Source organism: Telmatherina bonti (genome assembly GCF_933228915.1).
Source record: "Telmatherina bonti genome assembly, chromosome: 16".
Classification (NCBI taxonomy): Eukaryota; Metazoa; Chordata; class Actinopteri; order Atheriniformes; family Telmatherinidae; genus Telmatherina; species Telmatherina bonti.
Genome location: NC_136614.1, coordinates 12,246,211 through 12,258,503, shown reverse-complemented (window position 1 = coordinate 12,258,503; position 12,293 = coordinate 12,246,211). Strand labels below are relative to the sequence as shown.

General features: G+C 39.4%; 1 protein-coding gene and 1 pseudogene across 3 annotated transcripts in view; both read right to left on the bottom strand.

Annotated features, from left to right (window-relative positions):
- The window catches only part of LOC306767638 (plasminogen-like), a 43,753-nt pseudogene extending 37,259 nt beyond the window's left edge, over window positions 1-6,494 (bottom strand). The window contains exon 1 of the transcript in view: window positions 6,392-6,494. The product of the transcript in view is annotated as a plasminogen-like (transcript). The remainder of the gene's footprint in view (window positions 1-6,391) is intronic.
- On the bottom strand, window positions 5,864-11,984 carry vgll2a (vestigial-like family member 2a). Of its 2 annotated transcripts, none has more exons than XM_079255037.1 (4): window positions 11,803-11,984; window positions 10,259-10,505; window positions 8,598-9,101; window positions 5,864-6,829 (listed from the first exon to the last, which is right to left on the bottom strand). In XM_079255037.1, the coding sequence occupies exons 1-4, from the start codon at window positions 11,878-11,880 to the stop codon at window positions 6,753-6,755; spliced, it is 906 nt and encodes a 301-aa protein (XP_079111163.1). In that variant the 5' UTR covers window positions 11,881-11,984; the 3' UTR covers window positions 5,864-6,752. The 2 variants fall into 2 exon arrangements, with proteins under 2 accessions (XP_079111163.1, XP_079111164.1); XM_079255038.1 differs by lacking the exon at window positions 5,864-6,829 and adding an exon at window positions 7,014-7,074.
- Window positions 11,985-12,293: the final 309 nt, after the last annotated feature.

The window sequence follows — 12,293 nt, the reverse complement described above, 5'->3', positions numbered from 1 at the left end:
TTAAAGTAAGGACAACTTGGATGAGGACCAAGGTTCTCCAAACCTGCCTTAGAGGATCCTCACTTCACACACAGAGCAGTTTTTCCATTCAAAGACACCCAATGGCACAAACATGGAAGCCTCCATGTCTGTGGACCCAAGGAAAGGAGATATAAAGGGCTTTAGCTTGTTCCATCCTCCATGAAAAGAAAGAACTTTGTTGCTCTCAAATAGCTGCAAGAACAAGAAAAAAATATTTTTCATCAGGTCTTTTCATCCCCCACATGTGCAGCGAAGAGGGGTCACTGTGGTTGGCGATGTCTACGTTTATGTGCAATGAACCCGGTTGTTACTTCCGTCAAGGTTATGTTTTTACCGGCTTGATCCATTTGTCTGTTTGTATTCAAGATAACTCAAAAAGTTATGGGCGGATTTTCATTTAATTTTCAGAAGTTGATAGAAATGTGAAAAGGAAGAACTGATTACGTTTTAGTGGTGATCCGGATCACCGTTTGGATCCAGGAATTTTTTTAATAGGATTCTTTAACATTGTGCTTGGGGGGAGGTTTGTGCTCCCCGAGTATTTTTCGAGTTTCATATTTAACAAGCAACTTTGTCCGTGGCAGGGCGGGTTGTGCATGCGGCTGAACTACACACTCAAAAATAGAGGTACCAGCTTGTACTAAAAAGGTACAAATGCTTTTCGCTGGGGGTGTACTCTTTTGAGAGATATTTCTGTACCCTTCAGTTCTGGTCTATTTTTGTACCTCATCAAGTTCAACCTTACCTTATCAAGTTATGTTTTTTATGTTTTTTACAGCATTAGGCCTGGTCCATGCCACTTTGCAATATTATCTTATCTTTAATCTAGAAATACTCTTCAAAAACTCAAAATACTGACGTTGTGGGCTACAGCAAGTGTTGTGCGTCTAAACCGGTCTTAACAATACATTTCTTTTGAGGCGACTTTTTGAAATTTTTTTAAAATAAAATCATCAAATATCAGTTGTAATATGTAGTGAAGTCGTAGGGGGATATACTGATTGCTGAAGAAAAGCTGGTAAAAGTCCCAGTATGCACCATACACTGTAAAAAAAATAGTACCGGTACGCAAAAGGATAGAATTTAAAAGTGCCGGTACTGCATACCGTTGCGTACTGGCCCACTTAAAGCATTGCTGCTAACAATAGTCTTTGTCACGACAAACATTTTTCAATGCCTTATGGTTAAAATGGTACAAATTTGTACTTTGTCACTTTGAACCCTTTTTCGTACTCTGAAGGTGTGCTTCTGGTCTCTTAAAGACCAGTATTGTACTTTTGAGAGAACATTTCTTTAAAATGTACCTATAGGTACAGAAATGTCCCTATCTTGTACCTCCATTTTTGAGAGTGTATGTGTTTTCATGCCACGTTATAAAAATGTTTGTATCTTCACATTACCTCAATCAGCTGATTTATCAAAACAATCCATTTTATCTGCAACAGCAAAAACACAGAAATATTAGCTGTCTAATTCATGCTTTTACGTGTTAGCCACGCCCACCTTAAATATCCGACCAATAACACGATACTTCTCGGAGCCGCACAAGAAAAAAGATTTTGCCAGCCTGATTTGTCGAGAACTGTCTTCAAATATGTCCACAAGAACAAAATGACGTTTCCTTCTCGGAGCTTTGAGAACAAGAAAAAAGTGGAGGGTGTAACAAGCTTTTGTCCAAGTTTGTAAAAACCGAACAGTCATTTTAGGAAAGGGATTTGACAACAACAGAAACAAGGTTTTTAAAGATGATATAACATTTTCCTGTGGCTAACGGTTCACTTTTTCATTTTACATGCTTTACCTTTAGCCCTGCGATGGACTGGCGAGCTGTCCAGGGTGTACCCTGCCTTTTGCCCAAAGCCCACTCGGATAGGCTCCAGCTTCCCCGCGACCCTGAATTGGATTGAGCGGTTAGGATAATGAATGAATGAATGAATGAATAAATGCTTCACCTTCAAAGCTAAACTTTATATTGTGCGTTTTTTTCAGCTCATCAAATTTCCTTCTTGTTCATTTCAATATGACCTGTGAAGTCATGATTTTGTTCCAGAGACTAAGTTTTTTTTAACATTTCTACTGTTCATTCATTCATTTTCTTAACCGCTGAGTCCAATTCAGGGTTGCGGGAAGCTGGAGCCTATCCAAGCAGTCATTGGGACTAGAGGTACACCTTGAACAATTTGCCGGTTCATCTTAGCATTTCTGCTATATCTTTTTAAATCTTTAAAAATGTATTACATAAAGAAATATGTAAAAATTTTGAGCTTTTGAATCAAATGAATATCTACAAATGAAATTAAAATCTAAAGCTTGTATGTATTAATCCAATTTGCATGTATGAAACAAATCTGCTTTCAAACTTTTATAATTCTCAGTTAGACTTGATGAAAGAGGCTTTGGCCTTGAACAATATGAGCAGTAAAAGCAAATCTGCTCTTAAAACCATTTATTCCTGAATAAATGTATGTAGAAATGAAGAAATCTGGGTGTTAGTGTTCAATGTCGGATTTTCAGACAGTGCCTTTACATGAGAAGCATTCAACACTAAAGACTAATGGATGAGCCAGGAGCTTAGAAGCTTCAACATAAAGCAGCTGAAGCCCCTTTCAGTGACTATTAAAAACTCTGTAAAGTTTCATTCACTCCAGCATATCAACAGCTTCAAATTATCATCATGTAATCTGGTTTTTATTGGGTGAAATATTTGTGTTGCTTTCTTGTAAAACTTCACTTAACTTTAGACTAATTTGGATTTGTGAAGAGCTGAAAAACCTTTTTTTTTTCTGTTCATTTTTTTTTTTTTTTTAAATCTGGCACTTTCTGTTTCACACGTGTTCATTTAAGTGAGAAAAAAAAAAGACTAAACTATGCTAATAGAGTAAAAAGTAAAAATAAACAAATCATTTCAGGCTGCAGCCAGTAAAAACATGGTTTTTCTGAGATGCTTTGCTGGTTCAAACAAAACGATAAAATCATTTATTTTCCATTTAAATTACTAGTTTCTTTCTATTTTTTCCTGATTTGAAAATTTGACACTAATGACTAAAATAATAGACACGCGCCTGCACAAACATACATACAAATTACTTTGACAGTTGCAAGTCTGCTGCTCCCTTCACTTACATTACACCAGTTGTCCCAGCAGGGCAGGACTCACAATAAATGCTCCCTTCATTGAGTTCAGAGGCTTTACTTTTACACTGCACAGTGGGACGGTGTGTGTACATTTTATATATATATATATATCTATATCTATATCTATATCTATATATCTATATATATATCTATATATATATATATATATATATGTGTGTGTGTGTGTGTGTGTGTGTGTGTGTGTGTGTGTATATGTGTGTGTGTGTGTGTGTGCGTGTGTGTGTGTTTACCGACTTGAAGAGCAGTTGTCGTTGACAGCTGCATGAGTGCAGGGAGAGAAAGAGTCGAGTGGCATCAAATAGCTATCGTCCCCTCATTCATCAGACCCCTCCTCTCCTTCTCAGCAGCCACTGGTGTGAAGTTTACATTTCTCATGTTGACACACTCATGGAGATGTTTTAAAATATCTGCTTTCACCATAAAATAATGATCCAATAAAATGTGTGAGACAAAGAGGTTTGAAGAGTCCGATCCAGGCGGCAGTGGAGTGAAAAGGTCACGTGTTAACGGCTGTGATTGCGCAATCAGGCAGAAAATATCTGCATATCTTTTCCAGTTGTGTGTGTGAAATAATGGCTTATTTTAGATATGATTAATAAAAGAGTTGTCATTCTCTCACACATGGTGAAGTCCTGGAAGTTGTAGCTAAAGCAGCTGTTGCACATTCATATCTACTAGAGGTTTGAATAGATCAATAAAAACTAAAAACTGCAAGCAAAGCTTCACAGTGAAGAGAAAACACGTCTTCTTTGTGGTCTGTTGCTGCCTTCTACTAAAGCTTTCTTTGCACCATCTGTTACGCTTTTAATGTTTTATGTAAAGCGCTTTGAATTGTACAAATAAACTTTCATTGCTTGTAATACGAAAGTTAGTTCACATGCATGAATAAAAAGTGCAAAAAATATGAGATAATTCTATTTTTTCTGGCATTGTTTTGTATAGGGAGGAGTTCAGATAAAATTGTATCAATCAACTATTTAATATTTTAGCTTTATGTTGAGTTTTCCTTAAAAACTTTATACCTCATCCATATTTTAGTTGATATCATGATATAACTTCTTTTTTTTTTTTTTTTTTATTCCGAATCACAACCATGACAGTAAAGTTGACCAACACTGCTATCTATATAAATCCATATAATGTAGGTATACAGTACAGTAAAGTAAAAACACTGGTTTTTCAAAAACAACAAAAGAAATTAGTGATATCAGCAAAATGAAGTCACAATATATGACTTACAGCAACGGTATTAAAATGACATTTAAGAAGTGATTTATGTTAAAACTAATGACACTTGTTACCTTTTGTTTAAAAAAAATTCGTTCAGGGCTAAAACGTGTTACGCTCATTCTCATTTAGCATCTCTGCTACAGCTCTGGAGGAAGCCAACTACCTGAAAAGTCTAAGGGTCACATCAGGAGAGTCCGCTAGACTCGGTCCGATTGGGGACTCGGCTCAGCTGTAGGGGTGTGTATCCATGCGGACTGAGATTGTGTTCACGCTGCACTTTGGTCAAACGAGCCAAACCTTTACAATAATATATCCCCATTCCCACCAGAGGTGGCGCTGCACTAGTATTTAGCGAAAGAGAGGACAAGACTCGTGCGAAGAAGAAAACTGTTTAACATGGAGACGAAACTATGGCTGTTTTGGGTTTTATTGTTTCTTATGCAAGTGTACTGCAGAAATACACTGCAACAATGTACGCAGTATGAACAACAGACAAGGCAGAGGACTCTTAACGCCATTGCAATGTATTTACCCACAATGCAACACTGTATTTGGTCCGCTTGAAATGCAGTCCGGTTCTTTGGTTCGAATCAGAATTCGTTTGGCACATTTGCATTTCCCCAGACGAAGCAGACGAGGATTTGGATCAAAAAGGCTGATGTGAATGTGCTCTTTAGGGTCTCAGGAAAGGAGAGATGAACCATTAATTTGGAAATATTAGATATGATTTATAAATCCAACCACGGTGGATTTGTGGTAAAAATCAAATGTGCACCTTTAAAACGACCAGACAGATCAGATGAAGCGTCTCCGGACCGATAAAAACCGATCAGTTTACAATGGATTTTACTTGATGCATTTTCCTGATTTATTTGAACTTTTTTCCATTTTAACTTCTTGAATTTCTTTTTAAAGATAGTTTTTAATGTTCTCTGCACCTCGTTGTTTTAATGTTTTTACGTAAAGCATTTTAAGCTGTTTTGTTCATGTGAAATACAAATAAACTTGCTAAACCTGCGGTCACACTTGTGATGTTGTTTACAGGTCAGTTGCCGAGGTAAAACCATCCCAAACCCAGAAAAACAATAAAAACGGGCTTCGTATCTGCAGAGAAAGACAGCACCACACGCTTAAAAGACCATAAGACATGATGGAGAGGACCTGCCTTTAGATGGGTTCATCTGCTGTTTTTTGTTTTGTTTTTTTTAAAGGGATGGAGCGAGTCAGTCCAAGTCAAAGCCGCTGTCCCGCAGGTTTTGGACGTTTCCTGCAGCAGCACAATAAAATCAGATTAATGGATTAACAGAGTGACATGTTTGGGCAGAACTTAACAACTTGAGGAGAGCCTTTTAAACTGAAAACATGTAAAACCTGCAGGTCTGTGGCCCTCGATGACTGCTCGTGTTTGTGCTAAATACTTTTAAAGACCATGTGAAAAAGGGCCGTGACCAGTTCCTAAACATCAGATGTTTAATATAAACAGAAACAGAAAAGCAGCAGGTGATACATTTAATCAGCACAGACCAATCAAACAATCAATCCTTTAATTGTTTGGGCAACAAACCTTGATGAGAAGGTGCCTTTAAAAGAAAAAAAAAATCAAACACAGTCAGCAGTGTCGTCGGCTGAACGATGAAATCTACCAAGTTTACAGCTCAGCTCAACACATGTAAATGTGTGGAAAACACGGCAGTCAGTGGGAATTACGCATTTTCCACAGTTTTGTTTGCTCCCCGACATCTTTCTAAAGCTGTCCTTAATGCCTTATAGGGCTTTAGTCAACACTCAGGAGAGGACCTGGTATGAACACGCTTCATGTTAAAACTCCTCTGTGAAATAATCTGGAAACTGGGGAGTATGATAAAATAAAATAAAATAAAATAAAATAGAGTTGTGATCATGACTTAAACACCTTCAACAGTCAATTAAAATCCAACAAAAGTGTTAATTGAATTAGTACTGTGTTGGGGTGTCCAGCTGGAACCTGACTCCATGTAAACCAAAGTGTCTGGACTCCTGCCTTCATCGTCTGCCAGATCCTCTCTGTGCGGCCTCCTCCACACCAACACGGCCTTTTCTCCAGCCATAACACACTCCCAGTGTCTGAGCTCAGTTGCCCCAGCGAGGCAAGTCCTGCCAAGTCCTTCAAGTGCTCGTCTTTGCCTCACATGTGTCTCTGTCCGTCTGTCCTCAGACTTTTCCCAGTGTAGGAATGTTGTCCCTGCCTGTTACAGAAGCACAAAGAGTCTTGTCTTTGTCCATATCCGTCCAGATCGGATTCCCTCCCTCCTCTCTGCGAGTCCACTTTAGTTTTCACTCTCGGTTTGTATCCAAGCTGCCGGCGTTCAGCTCAGCAGGACTGCACTGCTGCTGCTGCTGCTGCCGCTGCCGCTGCTGCTGCAAAGTCCGCCGTAACACAGAGCTGCAAGTAGACCAGAAGCTGTTACAGCAAAAAAAAAAAAAAAAAAAAAAGAAAGAAAGAAAGAAAGAAGCTGCCACCTCACTGACTTTTTCTTTCCTCTCAGTTTCTCACAGAGCAGAGCAGGAGCGGAGGAAAGAGGCTACAGGTGAAGCAGAAGAGAGGGAGGAGGGGGGGGGGGGGGGGGGGGGGTCTTAGCGGTCTCTAAAACCAATACAAATCCTTGCTCTTATCCTGTGCTTGCAGACCTGAGAGTGGAGAAGAGAAAGGAGGAAAAGAAAAGACAGCAAAGGAAGAGGAAAGGAGGAAAGAGAGGGGAGATTAGACACTGAAGCGCAAAATGCCTTGTTGGTAAAAGCAGAAGGAACTGCCCGAGGCAGAGGGATGAAAGCAAGACAGCGACAGAAAAGGAGGCTGACAGCTGGCGCTAAGGTGCTGACTGACAGCCGGTTTGTTGCTTCAAACCACTTGTGAAAGTTGATCTGAAGCACGGAAACAGATCTTCATTTAACTCTAGTTTGCATACTTTGTCACTTAAGCCTGTTTAATTGAATCAGCTTGTTAGAGAAAGATATTTTTATCCTGAAATAAATAAATTAAAAAAATTTTTTTTTAAAAAGTCGTTTTAGCTTCAACATTTCTGCACAAAGTGGGAAAAGTTTAATGCTTCAGGCCAGCATGCAGAATGTTAAGACTAACAATAAATCCCATCTTAACTCCAATCTGTTCTTGAATAACTTAAATAAATGAAAAGTAGTTTAATTCACCGCTGAGGGAAGTTATGTTTAGTTAGTTAGTTAGTTTAGTTAGCTATAGTAATGTTAGAACATGACCTGCGATATTTTGCAAATTATTTGAAAATGACAACTATGACTGTAATTTCATTTCTGTATTTTAACTCACTGAACAGCAAAAAAAACCAAAAAAAAAAAAACCGCAAAGACTGATGTTTTTTTTCCGTATATCAGCGCTGAAATGTTTCTAAGAGTTCTCCTGAGTGTTCTTAGAACTGGTTCTTACCAATCTTGCGCTAAAATCTTCGTAAAAAGTTTTAAATAATTCTTCACTGAAGTAGAACTTTTGAACTAATTTGACGGTAAGTATGTTTGGTGAAAGAGGCCTGTTGTTCTGTTCAACCGTCTCTGTTAAAAACCATCTGCCAGACACAGACAGCATTTCTCTCTAAAACACAGTAAAGTCTGTTTGTCTGCAGTAAAAACATGCAACACACACATGCATCAGAAAAGAATGATTTTAGGGTTCGATCCAGCAGAAAGGAAGAGCAACAGGAGCTCAGACAACAAACACATTATCTAATTATTTATCATGTTTTCTTCATTTTGCCACAAAAACCAGAATATTTAAATAAACAATGAAACACAAGAGACTTATGAAGCAGTTCAGATCAAACTGTAGCGACCGATTAGAGGAAATTCTCCCAGATTTTCACAGTAATGCTTCGTTTTATGTTGTTATTCTTGTGCTAGCTTCCAACATCTCTGCTAACATGCCTTGTAGCTACCGACTCAAGAACTCTGAGTTGTTTTCCATCCTTTAGATGAAAATCAGCAGAAGTTTGCAGAAGATTTCATTCTCATGTAGAAATCTTTTCTCATCTCTTCAGTACAGGTGTGTGTGTGTGTGTGTGTGTGTGTGCGTGTCACCTCTAAGGTGACGCCCGTTTCTATTTTTCCTTTTGCTTTTGATGTTTTCAGGGAGAAAAGACGCGACATGCTGGTCAGATTTGACATCAACTCTCAGCAGGCAGTACCTGTGTCCATGTTGAGTCCGATCTCTGCTCCAGCTCCCGTGAACGCTCCGCTCCAGGCCGACCCCGTCCCCGACTCCCCCTTCCCGCCGAGGTCACAGGGCGAGGCGCTGGGCCCCGGCACCGAGCTGCCGGACGTCAGGCGATGGTGCGACCTCACCGATGGCACCAGCAGCGAGCCGTAGCGTGGGTCGAACGCCGTGCCGTACACCTCGTGAACCCCTGGACGCGGATAGGCCGAGCTCTGGGTGCTTATGGCGCCTCCTAGCGAGTAAGGGTGGTGGTGGTGGTGATGGTGGTGGTGGTGCGACGGGTGCCAGGTGTCAGGGCTGGGCTGGTGGAGGTGGTGGCTGTGCAGGGAGGCGGAGGAGTAAGGGTCCCCCGGGAAGGAGAGCTCTGTGTGGGGAGAGGACAGCGCGCCGCCCAGCGCGGAGGAGACGGACGGCTGGTAGGAGCTGTTCCAGAAAGATGGAGGGAAACTTCTCTGGCTCATTGGAAATGATCCATCTGGGAAGACAAAACCCAGTTTCTCCATAAATCTCACATTCAGGCATTGTAACAAATCGTAAAATCCTCTGAAAACACCTTCTGTGTGTAAAATCTGTGCAAATTTTATATTTGTGGGTTTTATAAAACACACCATCTAATTGTGTTAGAAGAACAACGAATCTATGTGAATATTTCTGAGTTTTCTGTCATTTTATGGACAAATCAGATGCAAAAAAACAGTTTAACAGTAAATCCTCATGTTTACTTCCACACCTGAGGTTTGGTTCCAAAACTGAGCCATATTTTTAATTCTTTAAACCTTTTTTTTGTCCATTTTTCTGTTAAAGATGCAGTAAAAACACACGGACTGATTCAGCTGTTGCTGGGTTACGTAAACATTCAGGGATTTTAAAGCGTTTGTGAAAAGGAAACAGTTTAAATCCAATCTAGTTCACCAAAAGCAGAAAGAAAACATTAAATGAAACCTTACAAATAAATGTCAATCCATAGAAAGAGTTCGGCTTAATGCAAACAGTGATGAATTTCACTTTGGGATTTCAAAACTGTGTGTGACTGAATGAAACCAGTAAATACTTTTACAAATATGATGAATCTGATCAATTCAGTGACTAAATTATGCAGCAAAGCAGATTGTAGCACAATCTCTGACAAAGTCTGACTCTTTAAAGTTCCTCACAGATGTATAAATTTACCTCAGTCCAGATAAAATAAGCAAACATGCCATTCTCTTCTTCATATAAAGTTACAGCAATTTTTCTAGTCACCTTGTTGTTTAAATCTTCTTTAAAAAACAGCAGAATTATAACGAGTCAGTGTGTTTTATTAGTTCTTCATGTCTGTTTTTGTATCTGTAAACTCACTTTTTCACAAGAGAAGTCAAATAAAAGATGATAAATATTAGTGAAAAACTGTAAAAACTTTGCCACTTCTGTCCAAATGATGAGATGAAACGACAGAAAAGTAGAAGAGTTTAAAACGTTTCAGGTTTAAAAGGAAGAAAAAGTGAAACATTTAAACTCTGGTTATCTCTGCCTGAAAACGGAAGGAAACCAAATGTCCAAACATTTCCAGCAGTAACACGCCAGAAAAACGCGATGACACACACTGAAGGGAGACACGGCCTCACACACAGACAGGTAAACACAAACACACACCTCTTACGGCTTTGTGGCTGCTCGACGCCGGGTAGGCGGTGGTCTGGCTGAGAGCTCGGCTGAAGTGTTCGTCCACCACCGTGCTGATGTCGCCCTGGAAGTAGGTGAAGAGGACGCAGCGTGAGCTCAGGTACTCAGCGCCGGGTGGAAGCTCCTTGTCTTCCTCTTTAATCGCCGGGGGCCCCGATGGGCCGAGCCGGCTCCCGCTCTCCTGGGGGTCTTGCATTTTAGAATACAAAGCCAGCTTCTAAAAATCACAGAAAAAAGTGGGTGTCATGAAACTGCTGAAGTAGAATTTAGAGTTTAAACTCTATTATTTTACTCATAACAGTCATAAAGTATAAATTTATTTTTCATTTTCCACCAGAAATGGATTCCTGGACTCGTCCAGATGCACCAGGTATTTACTAGCAGGTAAACAGAAACTTTTCATTTCTTTACAAAAGAACTGGAGGAATAAACAGAATGGATTTTGACACATTTGTGTTTTTTAAAACACAGTTTACTTTATAAAAGTTCTTATGAAAATGACAGCTTTGTGGCACGGCAGTTTTAAATTTAACATATTTACGGTCACACGGCATTTACACCATCATTCATCAGAGTGAAAAATGAAAAACAGCATTCTGATCACGTCTGAATGAGCGGATCTCGAGTCCGTTCCTGGGACAGATTTCACAACGTGAGACACGCCTGGATGTTGACTGAGAGGTTTTAAAAGAGGACAGAAAAGTTCAGAAACAGGTCTGGAAAGACCCCCTGAAACTAGCTGCTGTCCAGACTTACAGACTTCCTCCACCAGCATCGACACATCTCATGTTAACGATTAAATTCATCCGTTTATGATTATTATTGTGTTTAGTATTATTAGGTAACTGTACAAAAAGAAGTATTGCATTTTTAAAAGTACTGCAAAAGTACTGCAGTATTGAACCATTAAATATTAAGACAATAAAAAACGGAATAAAATATTAGTAGTTTGATAATTATATCAATATATTATCTGTAAAGTGCATAATTACCTGAGCAACCCAAAACTACACAAGTACCTTAAAATGAAACATGATCAACATTAAATATAAGTATTTAACTCACACACACACATATATATATATATATATATATATATATATATATATATATATATATATATATATATATATATATATATATATATATATATATATATATATATATAGTGAAAGAGAGAGGGAGAGAGAGATTCTATTTGCAAAAGAATATATATATATATATATATATATATATATATATATATATATACAAATAAGCAAGTTTAGATTGTTAATAATTTTAACATGTTTTTACATTTCTAAATGACAAGTTTATGTCGTACAGATTCTGTAAACTACTTGAATAAATATATTATCAACATGATATATAAACAGCTTTATTCATCGATAAGAGCAGCTTACGTGCCAGTCCGGAGGACTTTAAATAAAGTTTTATTGGCAGAAACGGAGCGCGCAGCTCTCCGTGGTGCCGGAGAAGTGGCTAGAAGCAGTCCAGGCTGAAAGGAGCCCTACCTGGTGGTGATAGGGGCTGTAAGAGCTGAAATACGGCTGAGGACCAAACACTTGGTACATCACATCCAGGCAGCTCATGGCGAACAACTCATGGAGAAGAACCAAGCGTCATTTAGAGAGCAGGTCAGGACGGAGAGGAAGCAGTAATCCAGCCGGTGGAGAGGTCTGCTGCGCGCTCCGCGTTCTTTACGCACTGGACTGCGCGCGGCTCGCTGGAGGGAACCCCCCCCCCCGGAGCCTCCACCCTCCTCCCTCCACACGCCCTGCCTCACGGCTCCTTCCCACCAATCACAGGCAGGAGCTCCACCTCTGCCCCAATGGGCTTTTAATTAGTGGATCAACACGTCAGAAGTTTTTACTGCAGGTAAGCGCGCGCGTCCTCTTACCTGAAACTTTTGCACTTGTGGTTGAAAATGAAAATTTTTCAATCCAGGTTGTTTTATTGTGGTTTATTGTGCTTTATTTAGGGGCTGAACCCCAGTTTATTTAAC